The 23,796-nt window shown below is 39.7% G+C and overlaps 1 protein-coding gene across 1 annotated transcript in view; it reads right to left on the reverse strand.

Annotated features, from left to right (window-relative positions):
• Positions 1 to 1,082: 1,082 nt before the first annotated feature.
• Positions 1,083 to 23,796, reverse strand: part of nxph1 (neurexophilin 1) — a 55,687-nt gene continuing 32,973 nt past the window's right edge. Inside the window, exon 2 of the mRNA XM_037091132.1 lies at positions 1,083 to 3,006. Coding sequence (XP_036947027.1) covers positions 2,251 to 3,006 — 756 coding nt within the window. The 3' untranslated portion in view covers positions 1,083 to 2,250. The remainder of the gene's footprint in view (positions 3,007 to 23,796) is intronic.

Consider the following 23,796-nt stretch of genomic DNA (forward strand, 5'->3'; position numbering starts at 1 on the left):
GACTGCTACTACAACAGCTATTGTGTGAGTTAACAATTTTTATTAAGCAACCAATGAAGCCCTCCAATCAGAGGCCGAGAAGGGCAGGTCTTGTGAGAACTCAGGACAAGGGTCTGCATATCATTGAACTGAGTGTAACAAGGGGGATGGTACAATTCAGATATAGTCAGATTATACATTCTTGACGCGCAGTTCTGCTTCTTCTCTACGTATTTGAAAAAACAAATAAAAAAAGTGAGAACTGGGGACAAAATGATAAAGCTTTATAGATCTTACCTAGTACTGCTATCTATACACAATCTCAGTGTGTCCAATATCAGTTGTGTCAGGAAAGCTAACAAGGTCAGTTCAAAGTGAGATCATTGTGTTATGATGGAAGATTGAAATACTTCATGGGCCTTTCCACTCTGTGCGTCATGTTACACAGAGTTTTGGAGAGGTGAGAATATATGTCTGTGCCATCCTGTTGGCAGTGGTGGAAGAAGTATCACATACGTAACTTGACTTAAAGTACTATTACCCCAGTGTTAAAGTCCTGTATTCTGTCTTCCAAACCTTTTCATGAAAGTATGCAAGTGATGCATTACCTACACAATTTTAGGTAATCTTGAAAAATAGTTGTATATATTATCATGACAACTTTTGGACTGATAATGCTGTCAGAGTTGTTGCACTCTGTTATGGTTTAGGTACTGAAAAATGTGGTTAGGTTATGGAAAAGACCATGACATAAGTATGTAACATTTATGTTTGTTAGCTGACTTATGTAACATGCCTTAAAAACAAATCAATCTCGACGTTGAGTGGCAAACTGGGTGTATGATCTTTAGAGGGGCACTATTGTTTTTTTTTTATTATTCAGTGTATTACTCGACACCGCTGCAATTCAGCATATTACTACACACTGGTGTCCTAGCCTATTCATCTTCAACCAATTGACAGGCATAGTGACAGCAAGATTTACAGAGAAGAACTCACACATACAAACATTCAATTGATAAAATGTTCTGTATTCTTTAATTCATATGTACACGCCGACCCCCCCACCCCATCCCAATCGACCCCACCCCACCATCCCCCAATAAAGAAACTTTCAATTAGTACTTTTAATATATTTAGTCAGTTTTACAGCTTCTGTACAGGATTGCTGTTTTCATGAAATTCACACCTAGGGCAGCAACATCTTTTTCTTTGTTAGAGGAACCAAGAACAAGCATAAATGGAGAGAACAAGATGATTTAGCGGTTAGAGGGTAAACACACAGCTCTTGGAGGGAATGTACAGAAGCAGCGCAATTCGGATAAACTATGTACAATACAAACCATTCATACAAATTAGGCTCTAAGATATATAATTCAATACATTACATTTGATATATTAAGTGACAATGAGCAAGCCCCATCCCCCAACGAACGGCCAACTGATCAATCAGTATGGTAATCAGATCATAAGTCAGCCGAGAATGAACTGATTACCCAACAATCTCAACATCTAGCTGCACTAGCAGGAACACTCTGATGACAGCTGAAGAGTGACAGTGTTACAGTATCTGACCATGTGAACATTTTTTCTCTTCTGACTGACTTGCCCGAGGGAGAAGCCGGCTCAGTTCCAGCTCCTCCCCACATAGTTACATTTTTCATAGGGATCTTCACTGTCCTCTTCAGCTGCCTTGCGGGTTTAGTAAAAAAAAGTCTGAGATTTCTTTTTTAAATTCTTTTGAAATGAGGAGTTAATTTTGATTTCCAGTTATGCAAGATAAACTGCAGAGCATAAATAGCACAGCAGGGTCAGCCAGTCCATATGTTGTAGTCCAAAGGGTTCATATGCTCTAAGAGGCAAAGTTTTACAAATAAAATGTGAACAAAGAGCAAACAACATCTAGTTTGAAACGAAGTGTGAACTAAACATGAAACAAACAACAAAGGGCAACAATGATAATCCCAACAGGAGCAATAAGGGCAAAACATAATTCAGATAAAATAACCTAATCCTAACTGATAAATAACATTATTTTTATAGGTAATTTCTAAGCATATAACAGCCCTAAATACCACCATTTAGCAGCAAGTAACTGCTCTCTTTGCAGATTTCAGAACATTGAATTGTGAAATAAATTGGGATGGTTGACACTCTGTTATGGACATTTTTAGGGACAGTACAGCTAACATTCACATTTCTCTGGTATGGGTAGAAGCCCGAGTCTGTGCTCCACACATCCGTTTTTTTGTATGTGAGTGTACTGGAACGTCAGCCAGAAGGGAAGTAGGGAGTGTCACTGTGGTAGTTGTAGTCAGGGCACACTTTCTGCACCAGTTTGTAGTCGGTGCTGTAGAAGGAAATGAAGATGCAGATGACTTTGAAAGGTTTGGAGCAGAGCCAGGAGACATGGCTCTGAGTCTGCTCCTGGTAGCAGGTCTTGGATGGGTCAAAGTTGCAGAGCGTGTTCTTGGCACCCTTCTCCACCTTCTCATATTCTATGCGGCAGTTAAAGGACTTAGAGTCCTTGGCATCGATAACGGACTGCTGCGCTGCCACATCAAACTCCACTATCTTGGTCGGAGGTACTAAGCTGACAGAGACGTTGCCCTGGCCTGTCGAGTTATGCCGGAAGTAGACACTGAAGGTGCCGTTGCCATGATCCACAATCTTACCAGTGATCAGTAGGTTGAGTTTGACTGTCTTGATGTTAGAGTGGAAGTCCCCCCAGCCAAACATCTTCTTGAACTTTCCCGTCTTGACCATTGGCCGCCGTTTGGCCCGCGGCCGTGAGTCCTGCAAGTCTGTGGAGTTCCTCAGCCAGTCCCACAGGTCCTGCTCAGAATAGGGTTCCGGAGTATCATAGCGAAGGTCCAAGGCTGTGCTGTTCTCTTTGCCATGTAGAGTTTGTGACAGCAGCCTACTGATGGACATATCCTTACTGCTTTCTGTCCATATATGCTTTAGTGTGGATTTGGGGCTTCCTGACTTGACAATATCTGACTTTGAGGCGTGGGCACTTGTTACCTGCAGAAGAGAGAAACAACATATGTCAGCTTGTGTGTAATGTGTGTAATGGGATGATATCCTTGATGTTTTTGTTCTGCTCATACACCAGTCAGCCACAACATTAAAAAAAACAAAAAAAAAAAAACAAGGACCAACAGGTGACATGAATAACACTGATCATCTGGTTGGAGTGCGGCATTCTGTTGGGTCCTGGCATTCATGTGGATGACAAATGACATGCAACACCCAGTAAATCCCAGCTACAGACCAAGTATACACCCACATGACACTGGCACTCCCCAATGGTAGTGCACCCCTTATGCCTCAGGAATGGCCCAAGGACCGGACTACAACAGTGTTTGGATGGATTGTGTCCCAACGTTTCCAGAACATGGCATTTTAATGAGATGATTTATGTTATTCACCTCACCTGATAGTCCTTTTAATGTTTTGGTTGCTCTGTGTACTTTGATTGCTTTTTATAACCTTTGTAGTTGTTTATGGAGAGCTGCTATTCTTCAGGTCTCCATTTGATTTGTCCAAAAACCAAGGTATTTTTGTCAATGCACATCAGGGCAGTAGAACATACAAAAATGTGAAATTTGTGAATAGGCAGGCAAACAATTCAACACATACAGTAGTAGTAGTAGTCCAAAACAAGTTAATTATTAATACATATTTTCTTCGTTTGAAATGTAGCAGTTGTGCTTCTCCTATAAAGGAATACCAAATTACAAGGTTTTCATTGTCATCACCGCGATTCTCGGCATGTTACTATCGCCAGCTGTCAATCAGTGGAATAGCATAAAACAACAGGAGTGTGTATTATGTCATTAGCGTTTTGAATTTTGGCTGAGTGCAACACACAAACAAGACAGACACCTGCTCATCACAGAAGTTCTCCATAGTGCACCAAGGGACAACACTCCACCTTTAATTATATTAATAATAGGTCTTCCCACCTTCAACCTGAGCAGAAGCCACAATAAGTGAAAACACCTGTTTAAAGTTCCCATGAAACAGGTAGGTGTTGTTTACTTTGGCATAGTTACATATTGACTGTCAAAAGAAGCAGCTAGGAGGGACTTGTAACTAGTGGTCTGCTGACTCTGCCCAGAATACCAGCTACCAGTCAGGGATTAAGGTGGTTTTCTTGCCATATTTGGCCCCTGGCACCTTAGGGCTGAGTTAGCATATAGGACTGCTAATAGGCTAAAGGTAGTCAGCAATGAGGGATCACTTTAGCAAAAAAGGACATGGTAGTAAAAAGAGGAAACCCCATAAATAGCATTTGCTGATACTGTATTGTACTGTATTACATTGTTCTTGGAAGCCGCATATGGCCCCGTTCCAGAACTGTTCATTGGGAGAATCCTAGTTAGCACTAGTTAGCAATGACTTTAGTCCGAGAAGTTACAAACTTCGAAAGACCAAAATCCTTCAAAATAGCTTTTAGCTTGTGTTTAGCCTTATAGTGACATATAGGTAAGATATAGAGACAAGAGCCAATGCATACTGAAAAAAAAACAAAAAACACTTTAACACTGATTATGACTTAATGAAAAAAAAAAAAACATTGTTTGAATTTAATACGACCCAGAAACATCTTTAAATCCCCAAATTTCCTGACACCTAATTGGTAATATGAAGTCAACAGTCTTCATAGCTGAGGACACTGTAACCAAATACATATTTTTAAAAGACTTGTGGGATGGGGAGGAATTGAAGCCCTATAAGAGCATGCCAATACTAAAACATACTAAAACATACATATATTGGGTGAAATGGTGTGTCACAAGATATTACTTCAAAGAACATAGACTTTCACAGTCCGGCATGCAGTTTTCTATAAAACTGAGTAATCAAATGTATTCCATTTGGGTTTAAGATAATCAATCTTCGCTTCAAGATTTAAATTCAAATCATGATAGCAGACAGACTCAATTTGAGAATAATAGCACATCAAGCTGAGTGCGAAAGAGAATAGAGAAACATATTGTTCCCATCTCCTCGATCTGTCAAATAGGGAGTATCAGCTAGCTCACATAGATGAATGCAGTGGCCGTTCAGCATGTTAAGACCGGACTATTAACTAAAGAGTGCTCCTTGAATTGATGATTGATGAACCCAAGGGTATTCGCTATTTCACACAGATGACTAGAATTGGGCCCATACAGGCCCCTTTGGAGGTATGTGACATTGATTGCCTGATTTGTACTGTAAAACGTGACAGCAGATCTGTCTTGCTGAGCTTTTTGCATTTTGTGGGTCGCCCCCAGGATCAATACTTTGAAAATAAGGTTTTGCTACCAATCAGTTGGCCCTCAGAATTGAATTGCCTCACAGTTGTGTCTCAACACCATGGGGACATGCAGAAAGCCTTTCACATACTGTTACATGGAGACAGTGTCTGTACTATAAACTATATCACAGACTTGGTAGCAGAATAACAAAACTAGGTCAAAACCTGGTATATGGCTGGATGGTCAGTTCGTTACAGGGGTAGTCAGAGGTAGAGTTTATGATTTGAATTCCTTGATTTGAAATACTCATGTGCAGATCAGCAGCAGAAAAAAACAGTTGACAGGGTGGTAACTGAGGAATGAGTTATTATTACATTCAGAAGATACATTTCTTGATTTTTTTTTTTAGGCCTTATAATTTAGTCATTAAAACAGCTATAGCCTAAAAAAATATGTATTGCTGAGATCTAGTGGTTATTTCCCCTTGATTTAATTAACAGTGCAAGGTGCACTATGTTGTTTTAAAAAAGCAATTCAGAAACTCAGAGTACAAATCTAGTATGTATTATTGATTAGTTAATAATACAAACTCAGACATTTTCACAACTAAATAAATAAGCCAAGATCCCCTGACCCATGCTCTTTGAAGCAAGAAAGGTGCTGGGGCCCAAGACATATAAATGAAGTTGTCAGCATGACATTTTGTTGTTTTTTTAGAGTCAGTTTATACTGTATATTCAGTTTATTCACTCATGAAAATGAAAAGAGGCAGTTTATTTAGTTTGTTTAGTTCGAAAATAAATCATTCATTAATTTGAAATCTTCTCATTCAAAATGTCTTCCCAAAAACTACCTAGTCCACCCATTGACCCAACTATTCCCCATTTTGAGTTGCACATTTCCCTTGTCTTACTTACATTAATATTTACAATTTCATATTTACATATTCATATTTATTTGAGTACTTCCTTTTCAGCTTTTGCATGTTTCAAGTTATGTTTTCTTTGTTTGGTAATTTATGACCTAATTACTCATAGTTAGGTAGTAAAATAATCTTTGAATTGTATTTATTTCATCTTACATTTCTATTTAGACTTGGAATTACTAAAAATATCCTCCATACAGAGGATGCTCTGAGTACACCAAAACTGACTCTGTGAATTTCTGAACAACAATTTTTGACTGAATGTTTGTCATATGTATAGCTGAACAAACACACAAAATCCAGAAATGAGTCAGCTTCCCACATATTTTTTTGCCCATGAGCAAAAGCTGCTCCCCTGCCTGGACCAATCCTGTAACTCTGTCCGTCACTCACTCACTCTGAAAAAAATGTGTATGTTTGTTGTTTCCTGTCTCTCTACTTTACTTCATAACTGCCCACAGATTTTTCTGTTGAAGGCTACCCACCTCATAGGAGCGGCTGTAATTGGAAGGTTGCTGGTTTAAATTCCAGCTCCTTCTAGCTGAGCATGGCAGCCACCATCATCAGTGTATGAATGAATTGGTGTAAAGTGGCTTTGAGCAGTCAGTAGACTGGAAAAGCGCAATAGAAATATGAGTCCATTTAAGAGTTTTATATATATATATATATATATATATATATATATATATATATATATATATATATATATATATATATATATATATATATATATATATATATATATATATATGTATTTTTAGTAAGTAGTGCATTTGCTGCTAACACCTGCAACCATTGTAAATGGTAATTTAAAATGGCCTGAAGCAGCTGTCCTCATACATTCTGAGATTCTGTCTAAACATATTTTAGAAGCTAAAAGTTTAATTTTGTTAACCCTCCTTTGGAGAGTTTATAACTACAGCTTTTAGTTTTGCTGATTAAATGTGCCACACTATTTGTTTTGTTAAATCAGAGCAGATGCACGGCGTGAACCTTAATAGCTGAATAATGCACCCTTTAAATAGCTGGAAACAGACTGTGCTTTTGATTTTCAGACATGCTTTTTGGCGCAGGGCATGCTGCCTCAAGATAGCAATACACCATCAGTGCGCCTGACCACACCTCACACCCTTAAGACCAACACAGCCAGGGGTGCACAGGTGGGTACAATTACATTAACTGTTTACACAAGCTGGGTACTGGGAGTGAAAAAGGCAACTGCATTGATCTGAACCAAGCAATGAAATAAAAAATATAACAGGGCACGTACATTCAAACCTATTCGCACACTTAGTACAGACAGTTAGATAACAAACCAGTCACCCCCTAGAATATGTTTTCTGTATTCAACAAGAGGAAAATCAGAAAGGAAGAAACAAACAGAGGCTAACTGAAGTTCACAGCGCACTTGGTGGAGTTGAAGAGGGTCTCAGGTGATCTATCTTAAGCCTCAAGGATTAAAACTCAGAGAGCACTTGGCTGCATGAGGCAGACACACTCAGCAATCATTTTCTATTCAAACAGGCGAGGTGGCCTCCTCATCTTGAAGAATACCCTGGTTGACGAAGGGTGAGGATTACACTGGATTGGATTTATGATAATGTGCATGCTTATGAAAGGGATCTGGAAAAGTCCCTTTTTTCATGGTCCATTAATAGAATTATTACAAAAAACGAACTAAAAACACAAGACAAAGCGCTTTAGATGCGGTTGCTTTGAGGGGATTCGTCTGATTGCTTCAGTCTTTGCACAGGTAGTAAACTGTAAAAAATATTATTCAAGCTAGCAGTACAGAAGCACAAGAAATTGTGCCCTGTAACCACTTTAAGTAAAAGTAATATTACAACTATCAGATAGATGTCAGTAATAAATGTTTTAAAAGGAGCTCTGAGCCCCTCTCAGGACAAAACCCCTGAAGTGCTCAGTAAATTGGGTGGGAATGCCTAAACTAATTTATTTAATTTTTTTTTAGAGTAGACTTTACTGCTGCGTATTGTCAGTAAAATTTGCAATTAATTGGATTACCATAAAGTGATTGCTATACAGCAATGAATGGCCTCTGGGGCCACCAAGAGTCTTGGATCTGTTGGTAGGAAAACATCCTCGTTTGGTTTAACTGCGTATTTATGTAGTTTAATTGACAAACCTACCTAAGTACATACATGACTGCAGATATGTTGTTTATGTGACTTAACTTGACTATGTTTGTTAACCAAACTGTCTTTCCCTCTTCACACTGGAGGACAGCTATTTCCTTGGTAGATGTTTGACCCAACCATGCATCTCTGATCTCCTCCTGGTATGGACTTTTTGGCTCTTCATACAACTTCTCTTCACTTCTTCTTTTTCTGCCGTGATAAACACTACGGCTGCAGAATAAGGAATGTAAACATGGATCGTACTGAGCTGCTGTCACAGTTGACTTGTGTGGTCATTTTTCTGATGAGGATTGTAGGAAGTTGTTGCTGCCATTTTTTAATCCTGCTTAATCCGAAAAATTTTAATGGAAGGATGGAGATGTCACACAGTGCAACGGTTTGGCTAATTAATATGTTTTTCAGATTTTTTGGACAACAGTGAAGCTCTTTGGCACATAACAATACGATAAATCAGGCATTAGATCCGAACACAAATTGGTGGTAGGATGCATTCCAACATATCCACCTTATTCCTTTCAACCATCATAGATCAGACACGACACGGCACGCGTCTTTTGAAAGTGCAGTAAGCGAATAACTGGTATCAAATGGAGTAACATTGCACATAACAAACATCAGAAGCAGTGCACAAACGATGGCTAAACCTTCAGGAAAAAAACATTAATGCAAATATAGCATTTTGAATGAAATTTTATTAGAAACAAAAGATATGGATCTCAAAGACCTGCAAGTCCAGACACATTGTGTGAAAAACACATTCTTACACAAAAAAAAATATAAATAAATTTGATTTAATTTGTCTGGATTCTAAGTGTACCAGTTCCAGGGCACAATAACTATTATTTTTTCTACATAGAAAATTGAACTATTATGTTATCTTACTTAAGATGAGTTTTGAGCTTTCTGTACTCACTCACATTTTTCTTCCACACAAACATGTTTTATTTCATCTTCAATTTTTGAAACAGCCATTACAGGTTATTGATTTGTGCCATTGCACACAGAAATTAAATAAAGTAATTACAAGTTCTCAGTGACTGTAACTAAGTGTTTTTTTCATGTATTTGCAATACTGATGTCATCACTTTTGACTTGAAAAAAGCTCTTACATCCACTTGGCCAGCACAGAGTTTAAGAATTTTACCAATCTTTGATACCAAGTTAATTGGCACTGTTTGGGAAGGGATCTTGTACATCTTCAGACATCTTATAGCCCGCTCAAAATAAATGCAGGCACTAGAAACGCGGCATGTATGAGTGACCTCTTCATTGGTCAGCTGGCTTCCTTTGCGTGTGAATGCTGGCATGATTAGGCTCACCCTACACTCCTCCGGCAGGTCCCGTACGGTGAAACCATGGTCCCCCATCACCTCATCTCCAGCATGCAAAAAGTCCAGGAACCCTGAGTTCTGTGTAATGTATCGGTCTGTGCATTTTGCTGACCTGGCTTGGCAAAGTGTGTCTTATTCTCATAGAGCATTAGGATTGGGTCCACAACTGGCATGGATGATTTAGTAGGAGCAAATGGTTGTAGGCAGGATACAAGTGTATGAAACTCAGTGAGTGGAATACCTGTGTATAAGAGAGTCTGCATCACTCTCCAAAAAACTGGGGACTGGTTTACTCATACACATGATGGTGGGCCCCTCTGAATAGGTATGCTTTTCCATCCCTATTCCACACTATAACAAATGATCATGAGCCATACATTGCCCTAAATGATGTAAAGTAACTAAGTAAATTAAAGCACAGAACTTGAGTGCAGTTATGAGATACTTGCACTCTACCTGAAAATTTCAATTTTGTGCAGTGATATTCTTCAGCTTCACAAAATGTCATGCATTGTATAGCCTACAGTACATTATGCTGTCATATAGTAAATAATACTTTGAAGTAAACCAGAGCACGCAATTGTCATATTGTCGGACTGCTACAATTTCAACTGCACATAAAGTAATGAAATTAACTTCAACTGGCTATTACTGGAAAATAAAGCAATACTGAGTACAGTTTCCTGCAAACCTGAATTCATACCTGATTGTCTCCTAACACTGCTTGTATTTTGTAGCCCAGCCACAGAGAAGGATGCATATTTTGCTCTTGCTCTGCTTTTTGTCCATGACATGAAACAAGCACTCATCAGCTTAGGTGGACGATGGAATTGGTAATACTGAACGCAGGAACAATCCTGTTCCAATTGTGCTTGGGGCATCTTCAAAACCCTGTCAGTCGAGCCACAAATTTAGCTTGGTTTGATTATTTGTACGGCCATGAAATGTGCAGCAGGTGCCAGAACTCCACAAGGACATTTCAGGAAAAGTTAATCATTCATATTTCGTAAAAAGCGAGTACACAAAACATGGATGTATTCAAATTGAGAATGTGTGTACATTCCCTCAGCTGTACAACATCCATATTCCTACACACAAATCCAGCTGTGCATGTGTGCATGATAAGGTGGGTGGCAGGTACAACTGTGCTCGTGCACAGGAAACAATAAGAGTGCTGGGCTGTTTGATGGCAACGGAAAGTGCCAAAAATGTTCAAAAGACAGCTTACACTGAAGCTTTTATATATGTATATATATTTTAGGTGCCGCATCTTTTAGGTACCTAAAATACGTCTTGTGTATGCTCTGCTTCCTGCAGGTGCTACCCGCTGCTTCTCCATACAGGGGGAGAACTGACGGTCATCTACTACGGGAAAGCATTGACTAGGGATAAGTTATTCATACAGCCCCACCACAAGACCCCAACCATCATTTGAATGTATTTCTCAATAATAACAATAAATCAGCTCAGCTTTCATTCAGATTTAAGATGTTTTTCCACCATCCATCGGGCAGATTAAATATTCTTCAAATTCTTATATTTAGAATATCTATTCTCGTTTTGTGCATAAAAGACTACTTCAGTAAGATCAAAGATGTTCCCCTGGGAACTCACACCACTCCTTCACCAGTGTTTCTGATATTGATATATCAATGATCAAGCCATTGAAAAACTAGAGTGTCTTTATCACAATTAATTGCAGCGGGGCTATACAACTGCCACTGAGTATAAAGTGTGCAGTCTGTGGTTGTTTATCTGTGCTCGCTGTTTGTCTAGTCCAGTGGGTGGGCTCTATGCAGCGCATAGAGACATATTTATCTGTGCAGTTCTCAGGTTCAGGCATCATCCAGCATGTTTCAGGCAGAGGGCCAGTGGATTTGCAGGATCCAGGAGCTGCCAGCTGTAGTGTGCTCACCTGAGGGAACAGTGCATCTGGTAAACATGGCCAGCACCACAGCCAGCACAGGCCTTGCAGATACCTGACTACTGGCCAGACAGCCAGTTGGTTGCCCCCAGGCAAGGAAGACTGCTGGGCAAGGCAAGCATTATAGTCTCTGTCAGTTCAGTCCAAACACAAATTATTTGCTACAGTCTCTGCACATGCTGTTAAGCACTTTGGCGTTTGACTGCTTCCAAAAGTTTTCGGTAATGTTTTGTAGAGCCTCTCAATCCTTGTTTTTACATTCATTTCTGAAGTCAGAGAGATACGCTTTTTAACCATTCAATCCAAAGTTTAACAAATATATTAGTGAATTCATTAAATCAATTCATATACCCGGGAGATGGAAAACAAAGTAACTCATTGCTGATAGAAGTATGACACACCTTGTGACAAATATAAAGGAACACCTGTACCTGTACTGATTTTAGATTGGATGTCATATGGAGTACAGTTCAGCTAGTTAGAGGTTCTGTATTATGTCCTCTGTGGCTTAAGAGCAGGAGTTCTGAAAGTGCGAACATTTTAAACCGTCCTTGAATGTGACATGAAATGCATATCATCCATGGTCTGTTACAAAATTACTACTTATTTTGTTGGATAGATAATGACTGCTGATCAACTGACAAAAAGACGGAAGGGAAACATCTGTCTGGCTGGACCGGAGAGTACAAGGAAAAACTTCATGCATGAAAGTTAAGTAAAAGATAACGTTAACATGAGCCATAAATAGTTTTGCAGTTGAAACCACAATATTACTTTGTTCTGTGTTTTTTCAAGATATACATTTGTTTTGAAAGTGAATAAAAGAAAGATCAGTGGCGTAAGTATCGGTGCTGCAACCGGTGTAGTTGCACTGGGGCCCAGATGCCGTCAGGGGCGTGCATGTCTCTCTCCCCTGGCCGGGAGAGTTAGCATACCGTAACATACCAAATAATAGCCGGGGCGTTTATTTGTTTCAATCACTTAACAGACCAGACGTTTATTTGGGATCAGGCGACAATTAGGGACAGGTGTTTCCTTCCTCTCAAAAATCCAGGATGAAAATGTAACAAACTTTGCCAGCCTCTCGGTGAATTCTCTGGCATCCTTCTGCAACTGAAGTTGTTGCGGCGGAGGAAAAGATTTAGTCAACCTGCACTCTTGGCAAACTCCTCATCTCTGCTGTCACTCAGGGTGGTGTACATTTGTTTCGCCATCGCCCTGATCATTTTGCGGGACACTCTCTCGTGGCGTGCCCGTTTGCTGATCACCCATCCCCGCATGCTTATCTCAAGCTCCTTGCTAGCCTTCTTCCGTCCTCCAAAAGGCAGTCTGGCCCTGTCGCTGTCCTCCTCGGACAAACACTGAAGCTCAGTTTTATTTTTTCGCCAATCTCTCACGTTCTTGACTGCGTCGACAGAGAAACTTCTAGGCGCAGCAAATAAACAGATAAATTTAAAAAAAAAATGGCTGTCCAACCTGTGTTATACATTGCCTTTATCCTATTTCTGAATGTTTTTCATTCTCAGGATCCTCTCAAGCAAAAAATATAAATTCAAACAAGTTGAAAATAGACTAAAACTCTCTGTGCTTTTACTATCGCATCATTCGTGATACTCTCACAAGTAGGCAGCTTCAAGCACACAGAGCATTACATTTGTCTACACTCGTCTTGTTGGCTCACTTCCCTGTTTTGGGCAAATGTACACCTACATCTTTGTAAAAAACCAATGAGATCTTTACACAAAGTTTTTACGAGAGTCTCCACGGACAACAAGAAGTAGCCTATATTAGTTACTGTTTACTGAATTTGTAAAACTGTATATGTTTACTGTCTATGTTATATTCTTTAAGACATTTGGTGCAAAAATGATTCGTTCAAAAGATTTGTTCACCGAATCGTTCGGTGCTCTCCAACTCCCTGATGCAGCTAAACGATCCGTCATTCCGTCATGTGAATCATCTCCTCTGCCTTGGGTGAGTGACACAGCGCCATTTTCAGCACAGTACCTGAACGAGAAGCACGTCCTCAGCGTCAGTTCTCTGCCTGCAGTAGGTTCGTGAATCATGAACGAATCACAGCGCAAACGAGTTGCGGCAGTTCCACTCCCGGCCAGCATGATCGCGGCTGAGCTCAACTGAACTGAGAAAGGAACGAATCAGTCCACGAAGTGATCCCGTTCACTTCGTTCACTGAAAAGATGTGTTCGTTCAAACGACACGTTCGCGACTGACACAACACTTGTGTAAATGGTGAAATCAGTTGATTGACAATGTGTTCAAAATATTGCTTGGACGAGAGACGCACTTCAGACACAGAGGCAGACGGGATGCACTCTAAACAAGCAGCACTTTTAACACTTGTTACAAGATAAGAAACATCATCAAAACATCAACACAACATGTTGTGTGTTTAAGCTGAATTTCCAAGACGGCACTGATGATTTAATTTAATCAATTTAGTTGTAGCTGTTTCGCAAAATTTGTCAAGTTTCTTCTCATGCAACAACTCTTAAAATCACGTGAGATATGTAAGCTAGTCCGGGGATATTGCTGTTACAAGTGACTTCATTTCAGTATGTGGTGTCCTTGACTCACACACACACACAGACACACACACACACACCCCACTTTTTGCAACAAGTGTATCAAGTGAATCATATCAACAGTTAATTAAATATGAAATGGTATGACCATGCACATCCCAGAGAGAGACACTTTTGTGGTCACTGACTTGAATATATTGTGTGTAGTTCCTCTGGACGAAAAAAAAAAATCTGTTAGTCTATATCATTAATGTAAAAAAATATATTAATTACATTGAAAAAAAATCTCCATTTGGAGTTAAACATAATGGTTGTGGGTAATTTATTAGTGATCCTACAGATGTGCGATTTTACTGCTTTTATAGGAGCTCATACTCGACCTTATGGGAGCTCAGCTCCCATTGACTCATTCGTAATTTGAACGCAAATTTGTTCTCCACTGCGATTTTACATACTCCATCTTCTCCCTCTCTGTCTTTCTTCTCATAATTCTGACCTTTTGACCTCGTTTTTATTCCAGCTGTTATAAAACACTCCTCCTCGTAATGTCTAAGCTGTTTCCAGTCACAGGTGATTTGCCACAGTGTGTCACTGTGTGTGTATTGTTGTGTGATGAAAACTGTCTGATGACTGTCTGGGACTTAGTCAGAGTGGATTTCACCTGATGAAATTCACTCGTGTGCTGTGGCAGAAAGTAGGCAGGACTTACAACAGCATTCCACAAGTTGTGAATTATAGCTTCTTGTCATTTTACTGCAGCTCACTGCAGCCGAGCGACATCCATCCCTTACTGCTGCTTGTATTATGTTGCAATGTTAGAAAACAAGTATAAACAATCGATACTGCCTGGATGACAAATTAACCCCACCATCACTTAAAAGTGGTACACTGAATTGACAGTATTCATTGTCACACTTGATGGAGTTTTTTTACATTTATAAAATGGATTAAAATGGATTTGGCAACCAGAGATTTTGGGGTTCATCGTACGCCTGATGCAAAGCTTCATTGCTCGTTTCAGACCAACCCCTGTTCATCCCTTGGCACGGTGGTCTTAAAGTGAGGCATGATCTGGTGTAGAGATAGCCCAATGCTATCTTGATGCAGGAGAACATGACAGCACTGTAGAGTCAAGTAATGTCAAAAGCTATTTAAAGGACGTAGTATTTAGATGGTATGATGCCCTTACACAAGGCGGGTTCACAACATAAAGACACTTATTTATGAGGCTGCTTTTAGTTATTTTAAACATTTCCATGCATAGTGATGTCGCTGTAACAAATAGTGTGGCACATTTAAGTAACCAGCCAAAATCTGAGAGGAAACTCTGCAGGGAAAACCGAATTAAACATTTGGCTTTTGAAATAACTATTTTTAGACCGAATGTCAGGATTTATCAGGACAGTTGCTTCACTGCAAACTATTTTACTATATGAATCTAGACTGTGTGTGTGACCTTTTAATGTGTCATAGAACGTAGAACACAAATGAACATGAAATACTAACCGATCAAACCAATCAAAGATGTTTATCAGCTGCCTTTAGCAGCAAATGCGCATGTTAACATAGAGATACACATTTTGTTTCTGCTGCTGGAGGATCACTACAGGTAATGTCATAAACATATGATCATTTTATGACCCATCCCACCTGATCCAAGGACTGAGATCTGCGCAAACACAGAGGGATGCGCAGCAGCGCGCCTCATCTTCCTCAGTTAAGCGTCTGTATATTTGCATATGCAGTCAAATGGAGTTGTTGATGATTGTGAGATGGCAGAGGTTCTAGCAGCAAACATTCCTGTCCGTCAGCAAAAATGAGTGCAGATTTTAAAATGCTCTCAGTCCTTGTGCACCTGGCTCTTAAAGGTAATAGGAGATAGCACCCTGATTGGTTTAAATTGTACGTTACGCAACTGTTGACTAATGAGAGTGGTCCTGGTTGATTTAAGCTAACCAATAAGCAACTGCACCTGCACCTTGGTTTTATTGTTAATGTTAGATCTTTTTTTATTTGTTAAGGGTGTCTTCACACCCAAACCACACCCATGACTAATGAAGAGTCCAAATACAACCCCTTTGTGCCATGTGCCCTACTTTACACCCAGATTATCTGCAGTCTAACTTGCAAAATTGACCTGGAAATGCCCTAAATGCATTTGCACCATGCGCTTTCAACCAAACACTATAGATCCTTTAAAAAGAGCCCTTTCTGTTCCTTATTTTGTATATTCTTCTCCTTTGTCAAAGCTTGGTGCCTACATTATAAACAATGCTACCCCACTACCAGCAATATAGAGATATGCATGTTTTAGTAGCAGACAATGTAATCTGGAGACAATAGCAGCAAGCAGAGCTGGGGAGCATGTGACAGAAGTCTGGTGAGCTCAGTTCTTTCTAACTCCACAACCCCAGACTATTGTTTCCTCCAGCCTCAGCCGACACAGATTCAAGTGATATCACTAAAGACAATTTATCAGACTTCTCACGGTACCTACTGGAGCCACAAAAAGCTTTGTACTGTGCAACTTTGTTCACATATACAGGCGTACTTATATGTCTGGCCAAAGTTTGGAGATTTCCTTTGTTCAGTCAAACTGAGCTATTTATCAGGTGAACTGGACAGAATCACTTCTCAACAGGAAGTAAACATGCTTAACAGAGCTAATCGCTGAAATAGACGGAGTGAAATCTCCAGTCTAAAACTCCAAGGGCCAGATATATTAACCACTCATACACATGGAAAATGTACTTAGGCCACCTTCCACGCAGGTTCCTGACTGTATAAACATCCACAGAATGCGCATGCTGGTAGAAATCCTTAAAAACATGCATACCATGCACCTTTAGTCTGAATACTGTGATGTTTCGAGTGGGCAATAAAGGACAGGAAAAGTGAGAATTTGACATTTTTATTTACAGCATAGTGTTAGGATTATATCTAGAGTTAAAAAAGCCTTCATTATGATTACACAGTGATGCTCTAGTTGTTAACCCTCTTTATACTGTTAACAACTAGACTGTATGTTTGTCATTATAATGGGAATGAGAATAAAGAAAAAATAAATAAATAGATGAGGTTAAATAATCTTTATATAAATGATAATTAGTTTCCTGTATTGTTGGGGAGTAAGAATAACTTCAGGTGTGAGCTATTATCAGGTCCTTTAAACTGCCCTGTCTTACCCTTGATTTCTCTGAGTGCTGACTTTTAATTATGTTTGTCATAGGATGGATAATTCATAAAGAAATCATTGAAACAAACTAAACAAAAAACAAGATGTGTTAAATTGCAGAAAATACATAACAACAAAACAGCACATCTTATTTGAATTATTAGTCTTGGTATTATGAATGATTGGAAGTTGAAGGTTAAATATTTGTAAAATTCTCACAGATGTGGGATATCATCACAATGTAATTATACCTGTGTGTTCAGTAAAAAGTGAAAAGTTAATTACAAAAAAAATATAAAGGAATTTCCAGGAATTCTTCTTAAAATAGCACAGGTCAGAGCGGCTAAGAGTACATCTTTGTGGATAAACTTCAGGGTGTTTTCTGGATCCAAATGAGGCAAAAGGATTCTTGAAGATGGGACTTGAGCTGGATTTAACAGCATGTTCCAGTTCCTGTCTGAACGCTCAGATAGGTAACAAGAGCACAAGCAAGGGGCTACCCAAAGCAGGACATAATTCCTTTCTGGCTCCCCAACGGCCAAAATTCAGGTTGCAGATTAAAGCACAGTTCCCTTTGACACTGAACCACATTGAGACCAATGTCAGCTGGAACATGCTGATAAATCCAGCTCAAGCCCCATCTTCAAGAATAATTTTGCCTCGTTTGAATCCAGAAAACACACCATGAAAATGATCTACAAAGATGTACTCTGTGGCACTTTGACCTGTGCTATTTTAAGAAGAATTCCTGGAAATTCTTTTATTTGTTCTTGTAATTAACTTGTCGCTTTTTGCTGAACGCACAGGTATAATTGATGTGGCTCTGTTATTGCCAACAGCTGAGGAGTGGGACAATAAATCAAGTCACAGCACTTGCATCGCGATCTATGTTGTATTTTGAGCTCGATGATAATTTAGACCCCAGATACTGGAGGTGCAAATGGCCTGCAAGAGCAGATTGTATTATTGTAAACTGTGAACAAAACAGAAACCCAAGGAACATACGACCACTAACCATATTGGTATTTCTAGTTTCATGACAAGCAGAAAACAGAGTCTAACGTAATCACATCCCAGCCTTTGTTTTTTTTTTTTTTTTCACGTAATGAGTGTGGCACCATTTCATTTGCTTTTTTACATTGAGACTGAAGACAAAAGATCTGAGATGAGATGAGCTTCAGATTCTCTGTCTCTTTTGAAAATTTCCAATCGTCATACTCATGCAGAGGGAGCTGCAAAGCTGGGCCAGAATAAAGTGATGGGTGAAGAATGATGGCCTGAACACAATGTGGTGTTCGAAAAAGAAGACTTGTGAAAGCTCCAGAGAATGAAAACAGAAAGGGAGGAAGAGAAAGGGAGGAAAATTTGAGGGTGTTAGCTTAACAATATAGGAAGAGGAGGACTGAGGAGGCGTGACCCTGAACATACAGACAATGAACCTTCAGTTCAGCAGAATGTAAAACAAAACTGAGCCTTCACAGGCTGAGCACTCATAAGTGAACATAACATAAAGGCCTGTGAGGATGTTCATTTTACAGGGTGGGCCACATGTGTACTATTTACACGTTTTCTAATTTATCACAGTTATCAATGACTGTGCATCTATTTTTGGTGTTCAAAATATAATTTGCTGGGCAAGTTACCAACTCAAGCATTAGAAAAAAGTTTTGGCTATATATGTTTCTGCAAATCACATATGTTCAAGCCTTAAGTTTCCTTAAGTTAAGTTGCTGCATTGTTTTTTAGACTCAATATGCAATTGCATGCTCTGGCAACACTGGTATATGGGCAAAAGATATGGTATCCTTTATGTATATGCTGGTTCTGAGAGCATACTTGTGAGGGACCAGGCTGGCAGGGATGTTGTCTTTGATGTGCTCAAAGCTCTTCATCAGGATGGGGGTCATTAAGGCTAGACACAGCAGATTTTTTTAGGTACAGTTAAAGATGATGGCTGTCTTGAGGCAGGAGGGAACAGTCTCCATTTTTTTTTTTTTAGCTTTTGTTGACAGTGCAGCTAAAGACATGAGAGAGGGGGACTGACACACTGCAAAGGGCCCCAGGCCAGGACATGAACCCGGAGCCGCTGCAGCAATGACAAGGCCTCTGAGCTAAATGGCAACCACCCTGTTTCCATGTTAAAAAATGTCAGTAATAACATCAGCTAGCTGACCTACATATGTTTTTTTTTTTTAATTTTTAGTACATGGCCAGGTATATTATCTGGACCAGCAGCTTTATTCATATTCACTCTCGGCAGGATTTTTCTCACATCTGCTGTGGTGACTGACAGTGGCCCATCGTCTGGAGGTGGAGTAGACGTCACAGTTGAGTCGTTGTTGAGTAAGTTATAAGTATTCTCCCCCTTCATGTCAGGAATACTGATTAACTAGTGACTGGACCTTCCAGAAACACGTGTTTTTTTGTATGCAATCGCTTGGGACACATTCACTGAACTGAGGTGATCTCCATTTCACAAATTGTGAGACAACTAACACCAATTTGCTGGACCTCTGTTGAATTCTGTCAACTATCAGTCAATTTAAAGGGGCTGAATACGTATGCAATCACTTATTTTATATCCCAAGTGCTGCATCGTAGGCAAATGGACTTGTTCCTTGAAGATGTTCCACCTCCTACAAGAGGCTTCTTCAGTTCTAGTTAACTGGAGGGAAGTCGCAGGCTTTTAAACCCTGTGTGTGTGTGTGTGTTCTCACAGAGCCATTAAGGACACATGTGAGATCTGATTTTCAGAGTCATTAGAGCCTCTTGGCTCAACCGAGCTTCATGTTGGTTGCTAAGGCTAGGTGAGTCCAAGTGAGAATGGTTGTTAAGCTGTCTCAGGGGGAACTCAGTACGGTATTGTAGGTGGGTGATATGCAGTGTAGTAGGGCACTTTCTCTGTTCCCATTCCAGTTTGACATAGATGGAATCTTTTACTCCTCTTTCAAACCATCTGTTTTCTCTGGCCAAGATGTGGACAGCAGAGTCTTGACCTGAGGAGTTGGTCATCCTGTGTTGTGCCATTCATTTATGGAGAGGTTGTTTTCTCCTCAGTGCATTCCTGGCTGCATTGAACAGCAAAACATACTTTACTATGCGTATGCCTGGGTGTTCTGTCCTTAGGATGGACAAGTTTCTGCCTCAGTGTGTTTAGGTAGGTTTAAAATGAACTGGTATATTATGTTTAGGCCCTCCTCAGATATTCCCGCAACATAAGGAATGATGATTCATTCTTATTTTACTTAATACATTGTTAACTAACTGACATTATTAGAAATCCGTTTTCACTTTCACATTAAACGTTTTTCTTGTAAACTCTTGTCAAAAAAAAATTGTATTGACTGTGATTCCATTCATAAAAACAAAAAAAGTAGAATACATCCTAGGGCATGAACTTTTTAAAGGCACTGTATATTAATCGAGATTGATGGTCTTATCCTGAGTGGCAGCATCTCTGAACATTTGCCAGTCTGTGCACTCGAAACAGTCCTGTAGGGTGGATGTAGCTTCATTTGTCGACACGTTAACAGCTTTAAATTATGGTTTGACTCTTTTTATCAACTGAGGATGTAGGAAGAAAAAGACAGATAAATATGACTTGAAAGACCAAATTACGGATATGGGAGGGCTTTGCTGCTGCCAAGAACATTTTTATACACTGTACATGGTCTAGGATAATTCTTCCTCTGGTGAGGATCTGGACATGCTGGTAGAATTTTGGTAAAACAGTTCTGAGGTTAGTTTGATTAAAATCACCAGCCACAATGAAAATTCCATTTGTTTGTTTAGTCATGTTGCTGCTGATGACATCAAACAATCCCTGCAGTGTTTTTTTTTTTTAGCTTGCATCTAGGGGAATGTACAAAGCGACAATAATAACACGGGTGAATTCTCTGAGCGGGTAATATGGTCAACATCCTTGCATCAGCAATTCAACATCTGGTGAACTGTCCATTCTCTTTAACTGTGTTTGAGCATGAAGATTAATTAGACACAGAACCCTCCTCCCGTCACTGGAGTCCTGTGTCCTGTCGGCTGTGAACCAGGTCCGCCCATTGAGGACAAAAGCTTGATCTGGGATGTTAGGGATTAGCCATGTCTCTGTGAAGATGTGCACACAGCAGTCTCTAATTTCCCATCGCTGAGTGAGCCCGAGTCACACCTCATCCACTTTATTCTCCTGCGACCGGACATGAGCATGAAGAGGGCTTGGTTATGGAACAGCATTTGGTCCAAGTCAGGTCAGCTTAACTCTGATACCTGCCTCTTCCTGGTGCGGGTACAGCGCTTTCGGTGAGGTTTTGTCCTACTGGTTGGCTGCTCAGCAGATGCTGCTGGTGGAGATCCTTTCCCAGTCTGCTACACTCAGTCCAATCCCCCACACGTCCTTTTCATTTTGTCATTTTGATAAGTGCATCTGTATTGTAGATGCCATCCATCCCAAATACTCCCATTTATACAAGTGTGTATCTCCCTTGGCAAGATCATTTAATAAAAACTACCTAATCTAGCATTGATTAATGACTATCATACATAGAATAATTGTATTTCTGAACTAAAAGCATAACAAAGGTTTTAGCATCTTCACAGGTTTTAATTTATGTCCAGCAGCTAAGTGAAATGTGTATGGGATCGTATAAATGTGGCAGGACCTGGAGCGTTTAAACAATGGCCCTTACAATCCTCAGCAACTCCATTTGACTGCACTTTAGAAAATACACGCACAGATTGCAGTCCGTGGATCATAAAACTGGTCATTCTGATCAATAGGTGGGATGGGATGCAGATGAATGAAATATGTGTCAAATGTAGAAAATATTAATCACACCCTTCAGATGCAGAAACGTGCATGTGTTGATGTGTATCTCTAAATGAACATGTACATTTGTGAAACGAGGAACAGCTGAGAAATGCATTTGCATCCTGGTTTGCCAACAGGATTGGTTAGTATCTCATGATAATTCATATTCTGTGTTCTTCTATGCATTGTAAGGTCACACACACAGTCCAGATTCATACAGTAAAATAGTTTGGCATGAAGCTGCTGTTCTGATGAATCCTGAAAATATTTACTTCAGAAGCTAAAAGTGTAATTCTGTTTTTTCTGTGGAGAGTTCCCTATTCAGCTTTTAGTTTTGTTTAAAATAACTGAAAAACTCTGTTGTCATAAAATCATGGTGTCCGCCCATTATAGGCTCACTTTACTGTCTGAATAATGCATCCTTTTAATAGTAGAAAAAAATACTGCACCTGTAACTTTAGGCCAGTTTTTTGTTGGTCTATGGCGCTGTCCCTTTCTGCTGCCTCAAGATAGCAGTGTGGCAACCATGTGCCTGACCACACCTCACTTGAAGTCCAACACACCCAGGGGCATTTGCTATTTATGCAACCTGGGCACTGGGTGTGAAAATGACAACTGCATTGGTCTGAAACTGGCAATGACACTTGCGCTGTGAGCTGCTTTGCAACACGCTTGAGATAGAGCCCTAAGTCCTTTTGAAATGATTTGACACATCTTGATACAGGATCCATTATCCTCACAACAACAGTTTTTTTTTGTTTGTTTTTTTGGTCACAATGTGGTTAACTGAATATCCGGAGTAACTTTAAAATACTTTGAAATGTGAAAAAGACAAAGGGAATAATGTGATGAATTTATCAAATGATGAGTAGCGTCTGTAGGAGTTTTTGTTCATATTTAGTTTTTTTTTTTGTTTTTTGTTTTTTTCACCCTTGGTTGATTCAGAGGTGTGCAATGATATGCCATATGAGTGCTGTTCCTATCCAAATAATATTGTATCAAGTTTTCAGTCAACATAGTTCAATTTTGCCTCCATTTAATAATACTGTTGTGTGTTTGTTCACTGCACGTACACAATGTTAAGATATCGGGCAACTTATTGACACTTCTTTGAAGGTGAATATTTTTTCAAGTATGTTTTAAATAACTTAGCTAGCAGGAGACACACAGACAAACATATATAGGCACCTGGCATAGGCACATGGAGAAAAACTCAGAGTTGATTGAATCTTGTATCAATTCTTTTGTGTTAATGCCCTTATTCTTGTCTCTTAGCGTCACTGCGCAAGAATTATTGTCCACTGAAAGTCAATTGCAGGTAAGTGCCACTCTGGAGAGATATGCCCAAATAATTTCTACATGTGTGACCTTTGTGGATAACACATTACAAACTATCCCTTGCTTATTTGTGTGCTCATCTGCATTGGGGAGCACATTGAGACGTGAGTGAAGCATTGAGGGCTGCTCTCAGTCCCTGTGTCCACATCTCATGGAGTGTTCCTCAATGAGAACAGGCCATGAAACACAGCCCCTAAAAGCTATCACCACCCACACTACGCAATGTGAGGAAAACTATTGGTGCTTGGCACCACATTGCTACTAAGCGCTGCTGGAATCTCACAGTTTGCCCTTGTACTTGAGTGCCTAATGGTCATTTAAGCAGACTGTTAGACACATCATTAGAGCAAACTTTCTCTGCGTGAG

This window comes from Acanthopagrus latus, chromosome 3 (genome assembly GCF_904848185.1).
Source record: "Acanthopagrus latus isolate v.2019 chromosome 3, fAcaLat1.1, whole genome shotgun sequence".
In the NCBI taxonomy this organism is placed as follows: domain Eukaryota; kingdom Metazoa; phylum Chordata; class Actinopteri; order Spariformes; family Sparidae; genus Acanthopagrus; species Acanthopagrus latus.